Genomic DNA, 24,625 nt, shown 5'->3' with positions numbered 1-24,625 from the left:
CATTACTATCACACCAATTCACATATAAGAATCTTATAACTCCCATCTTTTGTGCAATTGTCATATATTTTACTTCTATCTATATAACTATTATACTTCTGACATATAGGTATCAATTTTGGTTTAAGCAATCAATAATATCTTAAAGAAAAAAATAGTATATTTACCTGCATATTTACTATTTCCAGTACTCTCCATTCTTTCCTGTTGATCTGAATTTCTATCTGGCATCATTTCCCTTTTAGCCTGAGGGATCTTTACCATTTTTTATAGTCCAGATCTACTGGGAATGAATTTACATCTCTGTTCATTTATCTATGTTTTTTTTTTCCCTCTTTGCTATTCAACTTGGATAATATCTATTAGCCTGTCTTCACATTCACTGATCCTTTCTTTTGCAGTGTTTAATATTGTAAGCCCATCCATGAGACTTTTAAAAATTGTATGTCTCTTGTAAAATTCTCCACATCTTTATCTTTGTGTCTGTCCTTTTCTATAGATCCTTTAAGGTATTTATAATTATTTTAAAATTCTTATTCAGTAATTTCAACATCTTGCTTATTGGGGGATTTGTTTGATTTTTTCTTGGTTGTGTGTCATACATTTCTTCTGATGGCTCCTGATTTGTAATGGTATACTGGACATTCTGGGTGATACAGTGTGGAGACTGAATTGTTGAGTTTTGTTTAGTAGGCAGTCAAGTTACTAGCAGATCGCCTTGATTTTTTTTGAAGGCTCAATTTTAGGCTTTAGTAGAGTGGGTCTGTTTTAGTTTTGCCCTTAGTCCTAGGGCCTCAACCAGTGTTCTCAGATGTGGTTCTCATTCTAAAGCATGGCTTTCCAGGTTTTCAATGAAAGCCCCCAAAATTTACTATGTCTCTCTAACCTGGTGGGTCATAAATTCCAAACTTTCCCTCCCCAGCACCAGACATCTGCTGAAATCTCTGCTGACCTTCTCCAGACTTCCAGTTGCTTTCTGTTGGGCTCTCTGGAATCCTACCCAACTCATGCATAATTTAGGAGGAGTCAACCAAGAATTGGAGGGGAGTATGACAGGTGAACTCAAGGCTCTGTGTTTTCCTCTTTCTGGAATTTCCCTTTCAATTTCCAAGCTGCTCCAACAACCCTGAATTCTGAGTTGGCTCCTCAACCTTGTGAGATTGCCACTTTTTGTTGTATTCCCTGTGGGGCTACATGAGGAACCGTCACTTAAATGTGATCTTGTCCAGTGTGTTACTCTTCTTTCAGTGGATGAGTCCCCTCCAGTTTTGCTTGTCTCTGGTCACTTTCCTCACTTTACAGTGCATTTCAAAATTTACAGTGCATTTCAAAAACGTATATAAAATGTATATAATTATTGGTAGGAGAGTTAGTCTGATACAAGACACTCTGGCCATTACAGGAAGCCAGATGTTTAAATGTTGTTTAAAATAAAATTCAACCTCCTTGGGGCCCCTGGGTGGCTCAGTTGGTTGAGCATCGCATTTGATTTCAGCTCAGGTCATGATCTCACAGTTCATGAGCTCAAGCCCCTGTGCAGAGCCTGCCTTGGATTCTCTCTCTGCCTCTCCCCAGCTCACACACGCTCTAGCTCCCTCTCTCAAAACTAAATAAACTTTAAAAAAATCCAATTTTCTTTTTACTTATCTTGATGATGGTTAAGTCTGTTCACCTTGAAAACCTACCAAGATGTATGTTTGTGTACTTGGGCCTAGATGTGCTATTTACCAGTAAAGTTTATTACAAGAAAAAGCCAACTTCCTGTCAGTACCCAGTTAAAAACCACTCGGGCTTTCTTGTGGCCCTGGGATCAAACTCAGATCCCTGCCTCAGAATTTCTCTCCTGACTATGGACTCTAGGTTCACTTGCAGCTCCCTAAATGAGACAAACTAGCTCCTGCTCCTCCCTCTATCCCCACCTCCCACACCCTACCTGGATAATTCCTCAGACATCATTTTAAGCATCATCTCCTTGTAGAAGCTTTTCCTGACTACCAAAGAAATCCCTCCTCTCTTCCACCTGAGGGGCCCTCTGCTGCCTTCTCACAGCCACCAAGTCCCCCTCCCTGACCTCCACCTCAGCAGGAGCACTCCATACACTGGCTGGCAGTATCCAATGAGCATCTGAATGTCAGGAACCATATCTTCAAGTCTGGCCCCAGAATAGTTTAGAGAATCTGCAAAATGTTCAAACTCTGCCACCCTGCCCATTATGGTGAGCTCCCCTGGGGCAGCTTGCCTACAAGATCCTGCCTGTGGCAGTTCTCCAAGGCTGGCAACCTTCAAGAGGCACGGGTGCTATTGTGAGAATTGGTGGAGCTGGACCCAGCTCCATCACCAGAGCAAATGTGCAGATAAAGCTCTCCTTCCTGCAGGCTTGCTTCTTCTGTCAGATGAAACGGTGGGATTTTGAGCTCTAATGATATGTCCTTCCTAAACATAAAAGCCGAATGACCAACCAGACAGTTTTAAAGAAGACAAGTAAAAGTTTATTGTGTTGAGCAGACCTTATTTTCATTACAGTACCAGGAAATTCATTCTCCACTCACTTCGGGTGCAGAGGGCTCTGCAGACACCTAGGGCCCCGGTACTTGTTCCCAAGCAAGGGGCAGCACCTGCACCTATGTTGCATTTAACGAGCAGGATTACAGTAAAACAGAATAGTTATAAAGAAGGTTTTCTAAATACATACTTTCCTTTAAAAATTCTAGTATTTTTCATTTTTTCTATGTTTACCTCATTATCATCAAGGATAACTGGTTGGAAAACATGGTACTTGATAATCTTTTTCCCAAATCATTTGCCTTGAATTTTGCTACTTTTACTCTGACGAAGAATTATGCCCACTTCTCTGGACATCTAAATAATGACGAGTAAGGCAATGCATAAATTACAGGTGGGATGAAGGCCTTAGCTCATACCCCAACTTGTTTCTTCTTAAATCTTCCACATTTGGCCTCTATGTTGCTAGGTAATTTAAGATTCAGGAGACAGCCTCTTGCTTGCAAAATCAGTATCAGGGAGTTTAAGCTTAATGTGCTACTTTTGGGGAGCATGCCGCTGCTTGAAGCTGATTTTGTGGTTTCGTTTTATAAACTGTCAGCACTCAATGGCACCCTGAAGGGGAGAGACCATCTACTTAGTGCACTGACTCACTACTACCCACAAGTGTCATTTCTGAATTAGATCAAGAGATCAAATAGCAAATGAAAGAGAAATTGGTATCCTCCAGATAGTCTGAAATATTAATTACAACCTGAGTTAATGAAGTCAAATTTGCTTGAATTCAATCAGGCAATTACCAAAGTTGTGATTGAGATCTTCCCCCACTACATCAAGACAGGGAAAACATGAATTTAAGTAAAAAATGTTATCCCACCAAACTAGACACATGACAGCTATATTTAACTCTAATCATCCCACAAAAATGTCCCCATAAAATCAAATACTTAAAAAATTAAAATTATACAACAGTTGAATATATACTTAAATTACTTTGTGCACAACGCACCTTCCATTTGTTGTTGCCAAGAAAAACTTTCCATTTACCAAATGATCTACCAGTTTACCAGGTGATTTAGCAGAACATTTCCATCTCCATGAAATCTGACGCCATAGCATTAACATTGGAATCAGAAAAACACACTAGAAATTCCCTTGTGACTCATTCATGGCAATTTTAGAAAAGGGCTACTTTCAAGTACCCGAGTTTACTCACAGGGGAGATGTAGGGTAAGAGGAATTTTACTGAATCCTAGGAGGGTGGTGTCTGACTTGTTCCAAATTACAGTGGCAGTCAAGTATGATTCCCAGCTAAAGGACAATGGAATTTCCTTCCTATTAGCTGGGCCCGTCCCTTCTGAAAACCCCACTCACACCGCCAGCTTCCGGACCTTCGTTCAGGCACCACGTCCTGCAACCAGACAGAAGTTGTTCCTTCAAGCATAGCCTCCACATGGTTCACAGCATGAGGACTGGAGGAGAGCAGAGTTCATTAAGCTCCGTTCCTGGAAACGATTTCTGAAACATATGTAAAATCTTTGCTCTCCCACTAGCTGAGTTCACGAAACAAGGGCCTACCTCGAGGCATATACACATAGTAGGTAGGCAAACATCTGCATGTTTCCGTTAGAAACGCCACATCTTGAGATTCTACACCTTATCATCCTTATGGGAAACTAATGTGTCATCATTCTCGGTGTGGTCAGTACTGAGTTCAATTGTAAAACACACATAGGCATGCCTCCTCAGCTCCAGCAGCAGGCTGTGTGAATGGGGTTTGGTCTCAAATGCCACTGTTCATAGAACATAAAAACTCACATGTTGCATGTCATTCGGACATGTCACATTATTTCACATCACACTGGCCCTGATTCATAAAGAAAATTTCCCATTATGGCATGATGAGAGACAACAAATCCCGTTCCATAAAAATGATGGTTAAAAACAATGCACTGTGAACAGTTTCCAGAACCTTGAGCATTTCAGTGCCATCAACTCTTGCTTCTTGGGAAAAAAATCTCTATCTTTTGGGTCACAATTTGCTTTCGCACAGTAGAGTCAATGGACAAAGCTGACCAAGACCAAATTTTAGTGGTATTATCATTTCCTAGGACATTAGAGGTTCATCCTGAAAGATGCTGTTGCCACATGAACCAAGAGAAGGAAGGAAGGCCCTACACCACTTCAAAAGCAAACGAGGTCTTACACACTTAGAAACAACTACTGGTAAGACTTGTGCTTAGGGTGGTGACGGACAAGAGCAGTGAGGACACACACTACACGGAGAACAAATTTCACACTGTACGTTCCTCACATGGAATATGCATAAGAGACCTGGTGGAAAGACATGGAGAAAGGTGGCATGTTCCATGTCCCAAGGGAACCAGCATTTAAAAAGCACACCCCAGTGACTTTAGTATTTCCCACTCAATCTCCCAGAAAATCAACTCGGAAAGTACACAGTTCTGTTCACGGGTGGACCGAAGTGGTGGTGGCAGAAGGCTCTCTGACAGCTTTTCTTCGATCCAAGATGAGGCTAAACAAATGTTTTTTGTTCTCATTGATTCTATCCCTTCAGCTGCTCTGACCAGTGAGCGGCAGGGAGGGGGGGGGGGGCGGGGGGGGGGGGAGGACTCAAGCTACAGCCTCTGTCAACAGCAATGACTCTGAGGGACCTTTTCAGTCTTGGATCCATTTATCTAAAAATTTGAGCTCCCTTCTTTCCAACTTTTAATGGAATTATAAAAGCTCCTTCTGACTGACTGAGAGACTCCTAAGCTAACTTTTGCTTATGTGACTATAGAAAAAAATAAATTACTTGATATTTTCCATAAGACTTTGATTTCTAAAAAAGACTGAAAACCTATGTTCCCTGGCTTAGAAGAGTGAGGATTCAGCTATCATTTGCAGCCCCTCCTCACATTTGTAAAAAGCAGGCAAAATATTAGGGACAAAAATGGTTTGCAATGGAAGGAGGCACAGTCCACAGGAGTGCTCTTGTGTACCCTGCAGCCTGGGCAGACAGAGGGAAGCCCCTAGAGCCTCACGCCCATGTAGGCCGGAAACACACCAGAAGACTCCCTCTGGGTGCCTCCCAACACTGCCTGCTCACCAGGAGAGGCCGCTCCAGAAAGGCCACTCTGGGCCACTGAAGTAAAGACACTAAGAGCAGGGCTGATGCTGCTTCAAGATGCAACTATGTGCTGTCAGAAGAGTGGTGTGCCGGCAATTTCGGCAAACCAGAGGCAGCCCACAGCACTGAACTAAAAGGAACAGAGGACCACGTACAGAGGAACACGGATTACAGTCAACATCTCTCCTCTTCTCAGCTCTGGGAGTCCTGTGTAGAGAAAAGTCAAAGCCAACTTTGCCTGGGTCTGAGAAAGAACCCCCTGCCCCCCACCCAGAGGAGCAGAAGGTGGATGATGTGATGACCTTCCCGAGGGAGACTGGAGCCCCTCAAGATGGATCACCAGAGGGGCTCACTATGGCTGTATCCAGTGAGGAAATCAATAACAGACTTTTTTTTTTTTTTTTTAAGAAAGTGGGAAGAAAAAGCAAAGACTTTCACAAATAGAAAAATTATTTACAAAACAATTTCCTAAGAAGTTTACTGGGGTTGGGTGGGGAATAAGAATAATGTTTTCATTTTAAATTAGTCACGTGGTACTGACGGTTTATAAAAGGGAATGGCCAATTTCTGTCTTCTTCACCTCCCCCAAAATACCCTAAAGTCATCCTACTCCTGATAGGTTTCCTACCCTCATCCCAACCCACCCCATCCTGTCTCCAAATTAATTGCCTGGAGCCAATCTCAAAGACACATGATTGTTGGTTGGGTTTCCATTTAACAATGAACCCACTGCTGGGGAAGAGAACACAAGGACACAGGACGCACTGGCATAAACCTCAAGGTGTGTGGACCTCGGACAAAGCTTCTGCCACCACAGCGCAGGCTGCAGACTGAGCTCCGCTGTCAGTAAACTGAGGTAAGGAAGAACATGGCGGCTCTGGCGGGTCGGCTTCCCATGGTGATGCAGCATGTGTGTGCTCTTGGTGTGGGCACCACAGGACTCATTTTCTTCCAGTTGCCTCTGCCATTTTTCCTTCTGGTTAGAAGACTGCTCTTTACAGAGTCCCAAAAGATCAGCCACTTGTCTTCCTCTGAGGTACAAATCCAATAGAGCCTTGACTCCAAAGATCCAGAGCCCACCGGCGTGTAGAAGTCAAAATCAAATGCTCAGAATCAAAAGGTGTGGCACGCCTGCCCAGCCAGTTTATCAGCAGTTGTAAAGACAGATCAGAAAAAACTAGCATTTAATACAAAAAGTGTTTTTCAAATGGTGCAATTTCCTGTCCTCCTGTGAAGATCATAATTCTTCTCGTTTCTGAGGTCCTATGGAAAAGGAGAACAATTGAAAATAGAATGGTTTTATCCTCAAGTGACAAAAATACAGACTGAATATTTCTTCTGGTACTGTAACCTATTAACTGTGGCCCCACCTCCATTTTATCTCTATTTTGAAATTTTTAGAAGCTTTGGTGTGGAGTGTATTATATTTTGAAAGCAAAAACAAAACAAAAAAGACCTTTTTGTTTTTAAAAACACAAACCACCTGCATATCCCTATTCCAGCAGAACTGTTTCACAAATACAATCTTTACTTCTGGTAAAAATATACACATTTTTAGTCAAGATTCTTCTTTTTTCATTTAATAACACACAAACACATTTTCCTAAGTAAAAGTATAGCTCATTTACCACTCTCTATTCTTGGATGTTTAAACTGTTTTTAATAATTTTGGTTTACTGGGGAGCCTGGATGGTTCAGTCAGTTAAGCATCTGACTCTTGACTTTGGCTCAGGTCATGATCTCATGGTTCATGGGATCGAGCCTCACATAGGGCTCTGTGCTGATGGCACGGAGCCTGCTTGGGATTCTCTCTCCCTCTCTGCCGCTCCCCCACTTGCTCACGCATACACTCTCTCAAAATAAAACAATAAACTTAAAAAAATAATTTTGGTTTAGGGGCACCTGGGTGGCTCAGTCGGTTAAGTGTCTGACTCGGCTCAGGTCATGATCTCAGGTTTCATGGGTTTGAGCCCTCATCAGGCCCTATGCTGACAGCTCAGAGCCTGGAGCCGCTTTGGATTCTGTGTCTTCCTCTCTCTCTGTCCCTCCCCCACTAGCACTCTCTGTCTCTCTCAAAAATAAACATTAAAAAAAATAATAATTAAAAAAATTTTGGTTTATAAATAATAAATTTCTCCATTTTTATTACTTTTTTCTTATGTGAACTTATTTCTTTAAGGTAAATTCCCAAGAAAGGAATTACTGAGGGTATAAACATGTTAATGGTTTCTGCTTTTTAACAAGGACTGTTCTAATACACAGAGCTTTGGCAAGGTAGACCCAGAGCACTTTCTTCATCATCTTCCCAACAAATAGCATTATCAGTATCAATATGCACATTTTTTCAATGGAGTGTATATATATTTTTTTTAATGTTTATTTTTGAGAGAGAGAGAGAGAGAGCACAAGCAGGGGAAGGGCAGAGAGAGAGGGAGACACAGAATCTGAAGCAGGCTCCAGGCTGTCAGCATAGAGCCCAACGCGGAGCTCGAACTCACAAGCCATGAGATCATGACCTGAGCCTAAGTTGGGTGTTTAACCAACTGAGCCACCCAGGTGCCCCTCAAGGGAATATTTATTAATGACAGATTCCTTTAATGTAACTGCTATTTTCTCAACTTCATTTCTTTGTGTTTTCCTCTTATTTGAACAGAATTGTACATTATTTACCCACGTATCGATAGAAATCCTTCAGGTGTTAATAGCGAATTTGAATTATTTTTATTATTTTTATTTTATTATTATTATTATTTTATGATACTTAACAACATAGTACAGTCTTCGGGATGATTAGGTGAATCATTCAAGATCCATGTTCTGTAACTGACTTCTTAGAATTAGTTTTGAGCTGAATAATGTTAAAAAACCAGAATTCAGCTTATTAATAGTTTACAAACGGTCACTATTGTATTCTAATGATTTTTGTCAACTGTATACCATTAGAGATTTACACAAGAGTGGGAAAAATATTACATGAAGATTTAGTCCCTTCTATTCTTAGCCTAAATTAAATAAGTCCACTCCAATATTCTTCTTTGAAAGAACACTTTTTTTTTCAAAATCAATATACACTTTGTCTTGACCCTAAATATGTTCATTTAATAATGCCTGGACAGATTTAATAAAAAACCAAGGAATCTGACAAAAGATCCCCAAAATAATGTCAGGCTTAGCTTATATATCACAAAATTCATGAGCCTAAATAACAGAATTCTCAACGCACCTTTTCTCAAAAAGATAAAATAAAATAAAATAAGGGAAAAGAAAAGGGGGCAGCAACTGTATTAATACATACGTTTAGAAGGCCAACTAAAAAAGGAAAGTAAAAATATACACTGGTTGATGTCAGGATGGAAGGGCTGAGATTCCTTTTATTCATTATTCTGTTGTTTTTGCAACAAACACAAATCAGAAATGCAAATAAGTACTTCCCTAAGGCTGACCGCTGGACTTACCTTCCCAGCGTGGCTCCTGTGTCGTCTTCTTGTCCAGCATTCCTGTCTCTTTCTCCCTCTGGAACCGGGTCTGTAGCTGCTTGATCTCTTGGTCGTAGTCCTGCCACTCTGGGACAATTCGAACAGCTGCTTCCAGCTTGGGCTCTTTGGTCATTGGATTATTACACTGTAAAACCCAAATCACATGCTTCAACCAAGCTGAAGACAGGGCACATTATACAGAATTAAAAGATGTGTCTGTTCTTGGATTCTAAGTCCCAACTGAACAAAAAGAACAACACTGAAGAGCCAAATGAGAGACCAGCAGAAGCAATGTGGTAGTGGGTCACATAAAGCTTCTACAAAATTGTGGAGAATGACTGGAAAGCAGGAACTGAAAGTTCCTTTGATAAAATTACAAGGCACAGAGATAATCCATGGACAAGTAGTAACTTCACTGATTGTAAGTAGTGAAACAGCCCCATCAGACACCAGAGAACCTGGCTGCCTGCTGCACGCAGCAGAGATCTGTGGATGTTACTACAGGATGTGCTACAGTCCCCCAACTGCACAACTACAGAGAAGACTAAAGAAGAATCTGTGTGTTAATAACGATCTAGTCATAAATCACACTGGAATAAGATGTAGAAAAGAACCACAGACAGCTTACCAAATCTATTGTTTTAGCCCTTTTCTTAGAGGCATCATCACACCACGTTTCACACCAAAGCCATTCTTGAGGGAGTGATTTAATTGGCACCTGATGGATCATGTTATTGGGCAAATCCTGTTTGGTAAAAAGAAAATAAGACACAATACTCTCAAGTTCTGAGGGAAACTGAAATAAACTCAGAGCAAATTAGCGGTAATGGCTGCTCATTACATATCACATACCAATCACAATTTTTTAGAACTGAAAGGGTCTACTAAAAACCTGTGAGAAGCTAAAATACTTATTTGTGATTTTTTGTAAAACTACAGTTTAGAGGACTTCTAAAACATCTACCTATGATAAGCACCTGAAAAACTTTAGCTTAAAACTCAAAAATAACCTACACCTAGACTTCTCTCCATGAGGGCAATTCTAAGAAAAAATACTAGTGCTTCTTGAAAGCTAACTAAGCATAGAGTGTGGTTTTGATACTTCACAACTTTGCATAAAGGATGCTCCAAATCAACCTTGTCAACTGAGGCTTGATCCCAAGTGGATGAAGCTTACATGTTTTCAAGCCAACTGTATGCTTTGAAGCTTTTTTCTCAGGAAAACTTTTGAGTTTGACACAATAAAATGTTGCACTATCTTAAGACACAACCAATATGATCCAGAAATTCCACTTCTGGATATATGCACAAAAGAAAGCAGGGACTCAAACAGATACTTTTACACCAATGTTCACAGAGGCATTATTCACAATAGTCAAAAGATGGAAATAAGCCAAATGTCCATCAACAGATGAATGGATATACAAAATATGGTGTGTGTGTGTACACACACACACACACACACACACACACACAGGAAAATTCTTTCAGCTTAACAGGAAGGAAATTCTGAAAGCTGCTATGACATGGATGAAACTTGAAAACATTATACGAAGTAAAATAAGCCAGGCACAAAAAGGAAAAATATTATATGATTCTAAAAGTACCTAGAATAGGCAAGTTCATACAGACAGAAAATAGAATAGAGGTTGTCAAGGGACTGGAGGGAGGAAGGAAGGTGGAGTTGCCATTTAATGGGTACAGAGTTTTGGTCTGGGATGATGAAAAACTTCTGGAGATGGACAGCTGCACAACACTGTGAATTCACTTAACACCACTGAACTGTCCACTCAAAAATGGTTAAAGTGATAAATTTTGTGTTACCTGAATTATACCTAATATTACAGATAAAGACACTTGTAGATGACAAAAATTGAAAAAAATTGTTACTAGTGAACTTACACTAAGGAAAATTAAAGGATATTCTTTAGGCAGAAGGAAAATAATCCTATATGGAAGCTCAGAAATGCAGAGAAGATTGCAGGGTAACCACATGAGCCTATCTAAATAGATAACAATCCCATTGTAGGAGAAGAATTTCTGGGGTTTAAAATACAGAGATATCTAAAATCCACAGCAACAGCCATTCAGGCTGGGATAAGGATAAATGGAGTTAGTGAACTCTAAGGCCAGTATTACTCAACCTGAGGTTATGCAGATGCAGCAAGGAGTCTGCTAGGAATGTGGGCTCTTAGGCCCAACCATACATACACCTACTGAACTGGCCCATGCGAGTGGGACCCAGGAATTAACGCTTCAATAAGTTCTCCAGGTGAATCTTTTATGTATGCTGAAGTTTGAAAAGCACTGTTCTAATGTTTTTGCACTGTGTGGTAGGTGCAAATATACCAACTAGCATTAGCCTTTGCAAAGTCAGGAGTGCATAATACTGTAACCTCTAGGATAATCATTAAAAGAACTGCAAAAAAGTATATAGTTCAAGGGGCTCCTGGTTGGCTCAGTCAGTGGAGCATGTGACTCCTGTTCTTTGGGTTGTGAGTTTGAGCCCCACACTGGGTGTTGAGATTACTTAAAAATTTAAAAATCTTTAAAAAAAAGTGTATAGTTCAAGCTAGTAGAGGGAAAATGGAATTATAAAAAACTCTCCATCTGAAGGAAACTAAGGAGAAAAAAGAAACAGAACACATAAAATAAGCAGAAACACTAGAAAAGCCAGTCTTACTGGTGATTACGTTAACTATAAATGGACTAAATGTTCAAATTAAATGACTTATACAAAATGTAAAAACCAACAGATATAAGCCTATTTATAAGAAATGGAACTGGGGTGCGTGGGTGGCTTAGTTGGTTAAGCGTGCAACTTCAGCTCAGATCATGATCTCACGGTTCGTGGGTTCGAGCCCTGCATTGGGCTCTGTGCTGACAGCTCAGAGCCTGGAGCCTGCTTTGGATTCTGTGTCTCCCTCTCTCTCTGCCCCTCCCCCACTGTCTCTGTCTCTCAAAAATGAATAAATGTTAAAAAAAATTTTTTTAATAGAACTAAAATATAAGGATAGAAAAAATTGAAAACAGAAGGATAAAAACAATATACCATTTAACAATAACCAAAAGGAAAGCTGGCATAGATGTACTAATATTGGGTGAAGGTTCCCCCAACAAAAATCATTAAAAATTCAGTTGTAGGATATATATGCTTCTAAGTTTTAGGTACCTAATGGTATAGTCTCAAAACACATAAAGCAAAATTTGACAAAACCAGAGATGAAGATATCACAATACAGAAAAATATTTTAATACAATTCCCTCAGTAACTAATAGAAAAACAGACAAAAACACATAATATGACCAAATGGACTATACCTAATATCTACAGAATACAAAAAACCAAATGAAATGTTTACCAAAACTGATGACATTTGGGTCTAATAGTAAATCTCCACAAATTTCAAATGTCTGAAATCATACAGAAGAAATCCTCAAACCATAAAGCCACTGAGCTACAAATTAATAGCAAAAATGTAACTAGAAAATCCCTGTGTATTTGGAGTCACTTCTACATTACTTAAGAGTCAAAGACATCACACTGGAAACTAGAAATACATTGTACCAAATGACAAGGAAAATGCTACATATAAAACATGTGCAATGCAGCCAAAGTCTTGCTGAGATAGAATCTGATCATTTCAAATGCATACATTAGAAAGACTAAAAATTATGAACTAAACATCTCAGGAAACTAGGAAAAAAAATCAACAAATTAAATAAAGTAAAAGGTAAGCACAATAAAGAACAAATTAATGAAACAGAAAAGAAACAGGATGAAAAACATTAAAAGATGTTTCTTTTTTTTTTTTTTAATGTATACTCATTTTGAGCAAGAGTGAGTACACGCATGCAAGCAGAAGAGGGACAGAGAGAGACACACAGAGAAAGAGACAGAGAGAGAATCCTAAGCAGGCTCTGTACAGTCAGCATGGAGCCCAATGTGGGGCTTGATCTCAAGAACTGTGAGATCATGATCTGAGCTGAAATCAAGAGCTGGACACTCAACTGACTAAGCCACCCAGGTGCCCCTAAAAGATGTTTCTTTAATTCCCAGTGAGGTGATAAAGGCAAAAAAGAGAAAGCACAGTAAACAATGTCAGAAAATTATAAAAGATAGAGAAAGAGAGAGAGAGAGAAGACATCAATATAGATCCAGCAGACTTTAACTGAAGTGATGAAAGCATTTTCCAAAACAGTGCACTTACAATCTGAACATGTTGCGCTATATAAATTATATCTCAATTTTACTTTTTAAGTATTTTTTAATGTTAATTTATTTTTGAGAGAGAACAGAGCATGAGTGGGGGAGAGGCAGACACAGAATCCAAAGCAAGCTCCAGGCTCTGAGCTGTCAGTCCAATATGGGGAGTCCAATGTGGGGCTTGAGCTCACAAACTGTGAAATCATGCCCTGACCCTAAGTTGGATGCTCAACTGACTGAGCCACTCAGGAGCCCCTACATCTCAATTTTTAAAAATGAGAGGGTAGTACGGGGCACCTGGGTGGCTCAGGTCATGATCTCGCAGTCGGTGAGTTCAAGTCCCACGTCAGGCTCTGTGCCAACAGCTCAGAGCCTGGAGCCTGCTTCAGATTCTGTGTCTCCCTCTCTCTCTGCCACCGCCCCCCCCCCCACTCCCACTCATGCTCTGTGTCTATCTCTCTCTCAAAAATAAACATTAAAAAAATTTTTTTAAAAATGAGAGGGTAGTATAAACAACTTCATGATGTTATGTTAGTAAATTTAGCGACACCTTAACAAAAACATTGATTAAAGTAGTAATAGAAAATGTCAACAGTCCCATAACTCTTTTTTTTTTTTATTTTTTTTTTAATGTTTATTTATTTTTGAGAGAGACAGAGACAGAATGAGAGTGGGTTGGGGCAGAGAGAGAGGGAGACACAGAATCTGAAGCAGGCTCCAGGCTCTGAGCTGTCAGCACAGAGCCTGACATGGGGCTCGAATTCACGAGCTATGAGATCATGACCTGAGCCAAAGTCAGACACTCAACCAACTGAGCTACCCAGGCACCCCTACAGTCCCATAACTCTTAAAGAAACTGAAGTCATAATTTAAACACAAAGAAATTTCTATTAGGCTTCACTAGTGAATTCTACAAAACATTTAAGAAAGAAATAAGGTCAATCTTACACAAACCATTACTGGTAAATGAAAAAAGAAAAAAACAAAACCCAACTCATTTTAGTAAGCCAATATAGCCTCAACATCAAAATCTGACAGAGATATTACAAGCTATTATGTCACACAAAAACATAAATACAAAATTCTTAAATAAATATTAAGCACAAAAAATCCAGAAATATATAAAAAAGAATAATAAATCATGACCAAGCTGGATTATATAATTCAGAAATTTTATTTAGGTATATAATTAAACTACACTTACAGAATAAAAGAGAAAATACTATCATCTCAGCAGATATTAAAAACATAAAACAATTTAACACAAGTGATTTTTTTTAAGTAGCAAACTAGACTTCTGGTGGTGTGGCCTGGGGCCTGAAGCATGGGGCACATAAGGAGAGGCGGGGTCTCAGGGCTGTGGAGCCACCAAGTGGTTGGCAGGGCAAAGTAGGACATGCAGGGAGGGCCAGGCCAGGCCCCAAATGAAAAATAAAATAAAAAATAAAGTAGGAAACTAGGAATAAAAGGAACTTCCTTAATCTGAATAAGAGGAAATATCTACAATATCTAAAAAATATCTACAATAAACATCATACTTAGTGGTGAAATGCTGAAAACTTTGCTTTTGAGTCAAGAATGTCCACTATCAACATTTCTGTTCAACATTAGGAAGCCCCAGTAAACAGCAAAAGCAAAAAAAAAAAAAAAAAAAAAAAAAAAAAAAAAAAATTGTGCAATTAGAAAAGAAAAAGTAAAATTGCCATTATTTGTAAATTATATGCTTACATATACAGAAAATACAAAATTATATCTCAGGTGCCCCTATATACAGATTAGTAGGGTAGCCGAATACAACAATGAACAAAAATCAACTGCAATTCTAGATACCAGCAACAAATGGAAACAAAAATTTTTTAAAATAACTCTTAACAGAGATGTATAAGATCTAAGATCTCTATGAGGAAAACAATGAGAAATTAAACACAACCCAAATATAAAATCCTAGGGGCACTTGGGTGGCTCAGTCAGTTGAGCGTCTGACTTTAGCTCAGGTCATGATCTCGCACAGTTCATGAGTTTGAGCCCTGTGTCGGGCTCTGTGCTGACACTGACAGCTCAGAGCCTGGAGCCTGCTTCGGATTCTGTGTCTCCCTCTCTCTCTGCCCCTCCCCCACTCACACTCTCTCTCTCCCTCTCTCTCTCTCAAAAATAAACACTTAAAAAAATGTCAAAATATCACAATACACAAAATTTTTTTAAGACATAAATAAAAAATAAAATCCTAGTAAATGTGTTTTTCCTCCTAAACTTGACAAGCTCATTCTAAAATGTATATGAGAAAATAAAGGACAAAAAAGTACTCGAAGACACTCTTGAAGAATGAGGTGGGAGGATTTGACTTAATGGATATCACGACTTATTATATATAGAACTAGAGTATTTGAGATTTGTGTAGGATGTTAAGATAGACAAACAGGTGAGTCAAAAACTAGAAGACCCAGAAACAGATCCACGCATACATGAGTACCTCATATCTGGCAAAGATGGCATTGCAGAGCAGTGCATTCCATTAAACAAGAACAACAACAAACTGATGTAACTGTATATGCACAAAAAAGTGAAAGTTGAACTCTATCTCACACCATATATAAAACAAATTTCTACTGGAATATAGATTTGACTGCGAAAAAAAATAAAGCTCATATTTTAAAAATGTCTTTGTGACCTTAATAGGGGTCAAAAAGCATTAACCATAGAAGAAAATACTGACCAGCCTGAAAACAAAAGATACCATTAAGAGAGTTCAAGTAGAAAATTTTGCAACATATACAACAAAGGTTACACTATTAGTACACATAAAGAATGCCCATAAATCAAGAAGAAAAATTTCAAATAATCTAAACACAGTAAAACCTTGGATTGTGAGTAACTTGTTCTGCGAGTGTTCTGTAAGAAGAGCAAACATTTCTAATGAATTTTAACCTGATAAACAAGCAATGTCTTGCAATACGAGTAATATGCAATGCTGAATGTCACATGATTACAACTAAGTCAATGGTTCTTGAAATTTGCTTTGATATATGAGTGTTTTGCATTACAAGCATGTTTCTGGAACGAATTATGCTTGAAAACCAAGGTTTTACTGTATTTAAATAAGCATATCACAAGAGAATATCTAAATGACCATAAATACACAAAATGGTACTCAACTTCATTAAATTATGGAAATGCAAAATAAGACCACAATGAGGAGCAACGCCAACAAAAATGGCAGAGTAAGGAGCTCTGAAAGTCCGCCTTTTGATAAAAGCAACCAAAAAAGTGATAAAAATTGAATCAACTTTTTTCAGAACTCTGAAAATTAACCAAAGGCTTGCAGCAACCCAAGGAGCACCTAAAAGTCAACAAAAAATGGTTGAATGTTGCTAAGAACAGTGAACTTTGAGGTATTTGGACTTCTATTCCCATTCTCCTGTTCCCCATTAGTCTCAAAAAATAACAGCCTGCACTGCCATACTGGAGTAAGGAGAACAAGGCTGGAGGTCTTTCAAACTTCATTCCAAAAGCAGAGCCATCATTTGAAGACCGTACTGTATAGGCCTGTCTCTATTCAATCTCACTTGAACTTACCCCATGCTAAAAGCTTCTCCTTGGCAGCCCTTGAAAAATGTGTTGAGCTTTCTGAGGCTGTCTGATGTCTGAGATGGAGCAAAGAATACATTAAACAAAAATCTTAACAAGAAATACTGAAGAATGAGATAACCACAGAAGGCTGTGAAAAGAAAAGACAGATTCCTGGGAAGACAAAAGGCCATGAGAACAGTACGTGTAAGGCTCTGAGCATGCTCTGTGTTGCGTACATAAGTAAGAAAGCCCTAATAAAGCCATAAACTCTCACCTCTTGTTGATCTTGAAGCCCTATGCAACAGAGAAGTGCAGACTAAGGTACAGTTGTAAACTGCCTGGCTGACTGTTGAGGATGTATCCCAACAGGCACCCAGAGGCCTCTGGCAAAGACCGGAAATCTTTGTGGTTTTGAACACTTAAGAAATCTCTGTCCAATTTTAGCTGACGACTAAGCTAAGCAGGCATACCAAATATGCAGACTTCACAGAACTGGTTTAGAAGTCCAAAAACAAACAACTACTACAATAAGCAAAATACCAAATATACAAAACCCATATATAGGACAAAAAAGCAATCAATAGAAACTATACTTGTGGAGGCCTAGACACAAGGAATTTATATCAGGTATCTTAAATATGTTCGAATAGGAACAAAGGAAATCATGTCTAACAGAACTAAAGGCAAGTATGTGAATGATGTTCCAAAAAATTAGAGACGATTAATAAAATTATTAATTATACAAATTAACCAAATTATACAAAAGAACCAAACAGAAAAATCTGTTGAAAACACAATAGCTTAAATAAATGAAAATTCACTAGATAGGTTCAACCACAGGTTTTAGCAGCAGAAAAAATAATCAGGTCAAGTGAAGATAAATCAGTTGAGATTATCCAGTCTTGAGATTATCCAGGAGCAGAAAGAACAATGAAGAAAAATAAACAGAGCCTCAGAGAACTGTGGGAAACCATCAAATATACTAACGCACACAATGGGGGTCCCAAGGGGATAGAGAAAGAGGCAGAAATAATACTTAAAGATATAGAACTTCTCAAATTTGGTGAAAAACATTAGTCTATACATTCAAGAAGCTCAATGGACTCTAAGTAGGATAAACTCAAGAGACCCAACATCATAATCAAACTCCCGAAAGACTAGAGATGGCGACTCGTCAGATAAGGGATTCTCAAGATTAACAGCTAATTTCTCATCACAAAACATGGAAGCTAAAAGGCTGTGAGACAATATAGTCAAAGAAAAATATGAGAAGAAAAAAAACTGTCAAGCAAGAATTTTATATCCAAGCAAAACTATTCATGAAAAAAATGAAGGAGAAATTTACATATTACCTAAGAAGTTTGTAGCTCCAGAGCCATTCTATCAGAAATACTAAAGTGAGTCCTCTGGCTGAAATGAAAGGGCACTAGACAGTAACTCAAATCCACATGAAGAAATAAAAAGCAGTAAAGGTAAGTAGGTAAGTATAAAAGATAGTATCAATGTATTTCTGGTTTAGAGCTCCTTCCCCCTGCCCCTGGTTTAAAAATAATTACAAACAGTAATAATTATAAATCTGTGTTGACAGGCATAAAATGTATAAACATGCAAACTGTATGATAATGAAAGTAGGCAGGGGAGGGGGGAACCACAGCTCCATAGGAACAAAGTTTTTGTATACTATTAAGTTATTATTAACCCAAATTAAACTTTCATAAATAAGTGTTAATGATAATCATCAGGACAACCACTGAGAAAGTAAGTCAAAAATATATAGGAGAAACAAGGGAATTAAAATGGCAGATGTTAATCCTACTTCACTAATAATTTTATATTAGATATAAATGTGATAAACTCTCCAAATGAAAGCCACAAGGGATGGCAGTTCACATGTACCAAATTAACAGACTGACAATAAGTTCTGGTCAAAACATGGAGCACCAGGAATCCTTACACAGCTGATGGGTATATAAGTTAGCACTACTTTGGAAAACTGTCTGGGATCATCTAGTAAAGATAAATATACAAATATGGTAACCCAGCAAATACACATGTAGCTGAACACACAACTGAAATATGTGTACATGTGCAGCAACACAGGTGCATGAATGATCACAGCAGCATTATCCACGGAAGACAAAAATGGAAAACAACCCAAATGTAGAATAAACAAAACGTAGTACCTCTACACACACCAACAGGGATGGATCAGACAAACATAATGTTGAGCAAAAGAAATCAGACTTAAAAGAGTTTATCTTTTAAGATACAACTGAGGTAGGGAGAAAAAAAAAACAAAACAGGCAACACTAAACCACAGTATTAAGGATACACGTTAAAGTAGTAATTCTATAGAGAAAAGCATGGGGTGATTACCACAAAGGTCAGGATGCTGGATACTTTTATTAAGAATGGTAGCTGCAGGATTTTAGTAATGTTCTACTTGTTGAACTGGATGGTCATATATGGGCATTAGATCTGTGGTAATTCACTGGTGCATGTGAATATGTATATATTGGTATAGTTTTGTTTTGTATGTTTTCTTTTATGGGTGCTAAATATCATAATGAAAGTTTTAAAATGTTTAATGCAGACTTTAGCAAAACAAAATATGTGAAAGTAGGTATCCACAACAAACTAAAAGCTTACTTCTGAAAAATGTTGAGCATTAAAAAATCGATTCAGATAAACTTCTTAAAAAAACACCATGGTTTCCAACAGAAAAGAGGGAAATTGTGAAACTATACACTATGAATCCTTGCTAGTTAGTCTCTAAAGAGAAACAAATTTCCCCTAGCAAGCAGGAAAACACATTTATCAGGTTATCCTAGGTGCAAAATTAAACAACATGGTAATGGTTTGAGGAGGCAGCATCCTCCTTTCCATCTCCCTTCCAAACCAACATCATTAGGCCTACGACATTTTTTCCCTCCTATGCATTCTGTTGAGGACAAAAATGTCTCACACACACACACACACACACACACACACACACACACACACACTCCTGTCCATGAAGAAACAAAACATTGTTCCAACAGAGGAGAAAACTGAGAGGAAAATAATAAATTCAATTTCTGACATAATATTGCATACCCATCACTGCAAGTGTTAACCAAAAAAATAGCCACTTACTTGATCAAGATTTGAAAGGCTGTTAGGATCCTGACTCAGACCTTGGTACTGTCCCCTGAGTCTGTCACCAGCAGCTATTTTCCTAAACTTCTTTAGATCCACGACATATAGTGCACTGGATAGAGAAGAACTACTTGTTATAACCATGGATTATGACAAAGAATAACCCCACTGAATAATGGTCACCAGGTAAACATTCTGCCCTCTCTGTGAAAAGGTAAGCTGTGGCCTCCAGTGGAGCTCAGGGTCAGCATGTGCTTCTTCAAAGATGGCAGGAAATTATTGCAAAACACATACTCTGCCATAAGCTCACTTTGTCACTCTTTCTTAATTGCCTTCCTTATTTAGCTGCCTTAAGTCTCTGACAATAGAAAACTTCTACCAAACGTCAGCAGATTAGATAATAAAAGCTGACCATCAGCCAAAAATAGCCTGATAATGTTTTAGATGTTGCTGGGAAAAAAAAACATCCACACTGTTATGGATCTTCTGGACCAAGGACATAACTAATGATAAAGAAATCCCCAAACCCCAACTTTTATTCTCTGTAAATGCTGCTTCCTACACATCCCAGACCTTCCAGATCTTCCAAACCACATTCTGCCAAGAACAGATAATGCAATGGTACACAGTCTGACCTAGGAGTTCTACTTCTAGGAATTTGTCCTACAGATATATTTGAAATATACCAAATGATGTATTTATTCACTGCAACACTGTATGTCACAGCAAAAGACCACAAATAACCTACATATACTGCAATAAAATGCAGATGTTAAGAAAGAAGGTCTCTCAACACATTGATAGAAGATCTACTATAGTAAAAAAAAAAAAAAAAGGCACAAAACTGAAAATATGATGGTATATTTTGTGTAAAAAAAAAAAAAAGATGTAAGAATCAAGAAACTCTAGGGGCATCTGAGTGGCTCAGTTGGTTGAACATCTGACTCTTGATTTCAGCTCAGGTCATGACCTCATGGTTCGTGAGTTCGAGCCTGCCTGGGATTCTCTCTCTCCCTCTATCTCTGCATCTCCCCTACTTATGTACTCTTTCTCTCAAAATAAACAAACATTAAAAAAAAAAATTAAAAAAAAAAAAAGAATCAAGAAACTCTGGAAGGACATACTGCAGTAAATTAATAGATGATGTTATCTGTTATAGGAGTAGGAACTGGGTAGAAAACAGACAGAATTGGGAGACCTTTTCACAGTATATTTTTTATAATTTTTATTTTTGAGCCACATTAATAACATATTACCTATTCATAATTTCAAATATGTAAAATTAATTTTTTGAGAAAAGAAAATCCAACAGCTTTGGAGAGTACTCCTTTTTCAGTACCTGATATGATACTTTCGCCCAGCCAAATGACTGGCCCAGTACCCTGATTTCCAGAACCTGTATCCATCCATTTCTTTTCGGCTATCACAAAAGGGAGTATAGCCATAAGGAGCGCCATCCAAATTGAAATCTCTTAACTCTTTCAGATCTGTTCGGACAATCTGGAGAAAAAAAAAATCACAAGTCATTTGTTAAACAGCCATGCAGACAGCAGTTTCCTTAAAACACAGATTGTCTCACTGAGATATTACAGAGGGCAGCTCTGAGGTTACCGGCACAGGCTCCAGCAGTAGACCCAGGCTAAGCCCAGATTCCTTCACTGATTAGTGGGCTGCCTTCGCTAACATGTAAGACACTTTGCATAGTGGTTGGCACACAGTATTCTAAGTATTCGAAAAGGTGGCAGTAAAACAAATTTATACTGCTTAGCTTCTGTGATGGAGTTTCCCCATCTGTAAAATGGAGACCTCACAGGATTACATGAATTAACATATGAACACATGCGGAATGATAACTGACACAGACCAAGTGCTCAACAAAGGTAAGTGTGTTTATATGAGAACCCAGAAAACATGCTTCAGGTCAAGCTGGTTGTGACACAGTGAGCTGAAGGAGGCAGGGAATCCCAAAAAGGTGGATGAAGTTTCTGGCCGCATGACCTTTGCACACATTCTATCACTTCCATTCAAATGATCATCTCAGGTTTCAGCCGGCTCAGGGAAAAGGGGAAGATTGTAAAGGAGAACTATATTAACACTTTTTGAGTGTGTATGCTCTAAAATCACAGTGTGTTCGTTTTAAGTCAAATCTTGACAGGAGGAAGAGTATCTGAAGAGCTACAAACTATCAAAGCTAGGCATCTATCTGGTAGAACTTCCTCTGTCTTACCCATGCCGATAACTCCTAGCTTTTGGGTAAATAATTGGAGACGATAGCAAGCACTGTTAAACCTCAATCTTCCAGTTTTTAGTCTGTGTGTTAAATGAATTAAGACACAAGACTGCATGTATGATGTATAGAGGCATAGAAAAAAAGATTAAAAGGAGATACCTCAAATGCAAACTGTAAAAGTGATCACACCTGGGTGTACCTTTTCATATATTTTAAATAATGTCACAGAGGCATGTATTTTTCTGTAACCAGTAAAGTAAAATCATTTAAAAAGGAGAAGGAAGTCTAACGGCTTTAATACAAACTGTTTAAACCTGGCTTCTAAAAGCTTACCTGATCAGCATCCACAAACAGGAATTTGTCAACAACCAGTGGGAACAGCACGTCCAAGAAGAGGATCTTGTAACCCCAAATGATGCGCTGTTTCTCAGTCTGCTGATGAAGCCACCGGGGCCATTTGTATTGAACAAGCTCATACTGGAAGTTGTACTCATTTGCCATATAAGGTATGAACTCCTATTTTGGCACATAGGGAACAACAGACAACCATTTACTCAGATGAAGAAAATCGGCTCTCTAATGGAAGTCAGCCACCATGATGACAGCACAAGTAAAACATATTTACCATAACGGCAGTTGAATACAGAAATCTGACCGTGACTCACCGGTGACTAAAAGAATACATATAAACTTGTCAAACCCCCCATTTCTTTAGGACTTCTAATTATCACGTGAAATGACAAATCTTTCAATGAAGGCTTTTAGGTTTGTGTGTGTGTGTGTGTGTGTGTGTGTGTGTGTTTTATGGAAATGAACTTATTAATTTACAGTAAAACATTTTTTGAGCTTGACTCAAAGGCTTTCTCAGACCTGGGCCTAAAACCCAGGGAATGACACGGCAGATCCAAATATTCTGAACAAATTTGTTTTTAAGTTTTTAGATCCTAAATACAAGTACCTTCAGGGGACCAGAAGTGAATTACTGAATAAAATAAAAGTTGTTTAGTAACATCTATAGAACCACAACAACAAAAGATACAAACAAGATACAAGATACAAACAAATTTAGATGACAAATACTAACTAATAAATAAAGCAGAAAACTTCCCAAGTCTGTTTTTCATGGTGCACAGATGAAACAACACTTCCAGAGATCACTGTTGTCCATGAGACAATGAATAATCCTCCCCACTGGAAACCAGCACTATGCTTTCTAATTAAATTAGAATATACATGCTCCGAGGAAGACAACATTATTTCATCAAAACAAAAGATTCAGGGGCACCTGGGTGGTTCAGTTGGTTGTGCGTCAGCTCACGGATCCCAGGGTTGCGGGACTGAGCCCCACGTTGGGCTCCGCACTGACCATAGAGCCTGCTTAAGATTCTGTCCCTCTCCCTTCCTCCCACAGCCCCTCTCTCCTGCTTGCACTCTCTCACTCCCTAAAATTTTTTTTAAAAATTAAAAAAAAAAAAAAAATACAAAGATACAGATTCTCCTCCTATGTTACCCAAACTTCAAACAGGTCACAATAATTTTATGTTTGGTTTTATGATGACTGTTCCCCTAAAGAGTCCAGGCTAGAAGACTAATCAACACGAAGTATGCAGCTGAGCTACGGAAACCCAAGAAAGAAAAGATTTTTAAGTTACACAAATAACAGAGAAGCAGTAAGAAGTATATTATACCATCATATCTCCTTAATGTCTCCTTTCCTCTCCCCTGAGAACAAACCTTAAATGTGGGGGACAGATAATTCTTCAAGAACCAGAATTTCACAGGAGTCCTGGTATTCTTCAGTACTGACAGCATCATTATACTATCAAACAAAAGCAAATAATAATCAATATTAATTTTCCAATGCTTTTTAATCTCAACAAAATTGAGGAGAGCTGATCATAAGACCGCTGAATGTTTTTCACAGCAGAGCTGATGGCTTTAAAAAAGAGGCCCTTAGTAATGGAAAATGAAAAACTGCACTCATTATAAAGTTATCACTGAATGGAAAAGAAAGGGTATTTCTCACCTATAAAAATATACCTAACTGACAAAGGCAGATGTTTTAATCATGTTACATCTTTAAATACTCTGCTTCATGAACTGCCGTATTAATTATGCTACAAATGAATAACGGAGGTTGTAGCTAACAGTCTACATGACTATGAAAAGAAAACTGGAAAGCCGCAGCAGCTGTGTGTGGCTGCACTGCCCCCCACAGCCTATCCTGGAGACACTGCTAGGGAGGAGAGCAGGACGAGGTCAGGGGATGGCAAGTGGCTACAGCGTCAGGATTTCCCTACTACGAAAACAGACAAAAACACACTGGATCAAGGAATTTAATTAAATTGAGTTATTACTAACATTTGACATTA

At 38.5% G+C, this 24,625-nt stretch overlaps 1 protein-coding gene across 2 annotated transcripts in view; it reads right to left on the bottom strand.

Moving 5' to 3' along the window:
* Positions 1 to 6,084: 6,084 nt before the first annotated feature.
* UGGT1 (UDP-glucose glycoprotein glucosyltransferase 1) overlaps positions 6,085 to 24,625 on the bottom strand; it is a 108,517-nt gene continuing 89,976 nt past the window's right edge. For both annotated transcript variants that reach the window (XM_019469494.2, XM_019469495.2), the window contains 7 exons: positions 23,988 to 24,072; positions 22,587 to 22,769; positions 21,363 to 21,523; positions 20,021 to 20,135; positions 9,740 to 9,856; positions 9,091 to 9,256; positions 6,085 to 6,898 (listed from right to left, as the gene is read on the bottom strand). In XM_019469494.2, the coding sequence (XP_019325039.2) occupies positions 6,873 to 6,898; positions 9,091 to 9,256; positions 9,740 to 9,856; positions 20,021 to 20,135; positions 21,363 to 21,523; positions 22,587 to 22,769; positions 23,988 to 24,072 (853 nt within the window). In that variant the 3' untranslated portion in view covers positions 6,085 to 6,872. The remainder of the gene's footprint in view (positions 6,899 to 9,090; positions 9,257 to 9,739; positions 9,857 to 20,020; positions 20,136 to 21,362; positions 21,524 to 22,586; positions 22,770 to 23,987; positions 24,073 to 24,625) is intronic.

Source organism: Panthera pardus, unplaced genomic scaffold, assembly GCF_024362965.1.
Source record: "Panthera pardus isolate Hobbes unplaced genomic scaffold, ASM2436296v1 HiC_scaffold_10, whole genome shotgun sequence".
Taxonomy (NCBI): Eukaryota; Metazoa; Chordata; class Mammalia; order Carnivora; family Felidae; genus Panthera; species Panthera pardus.
The sequence above is the reverse complement of the archived record's forward strand: the minus strand, read 5'-3'. Positions and strand labels throughout refer to the sequence as shown.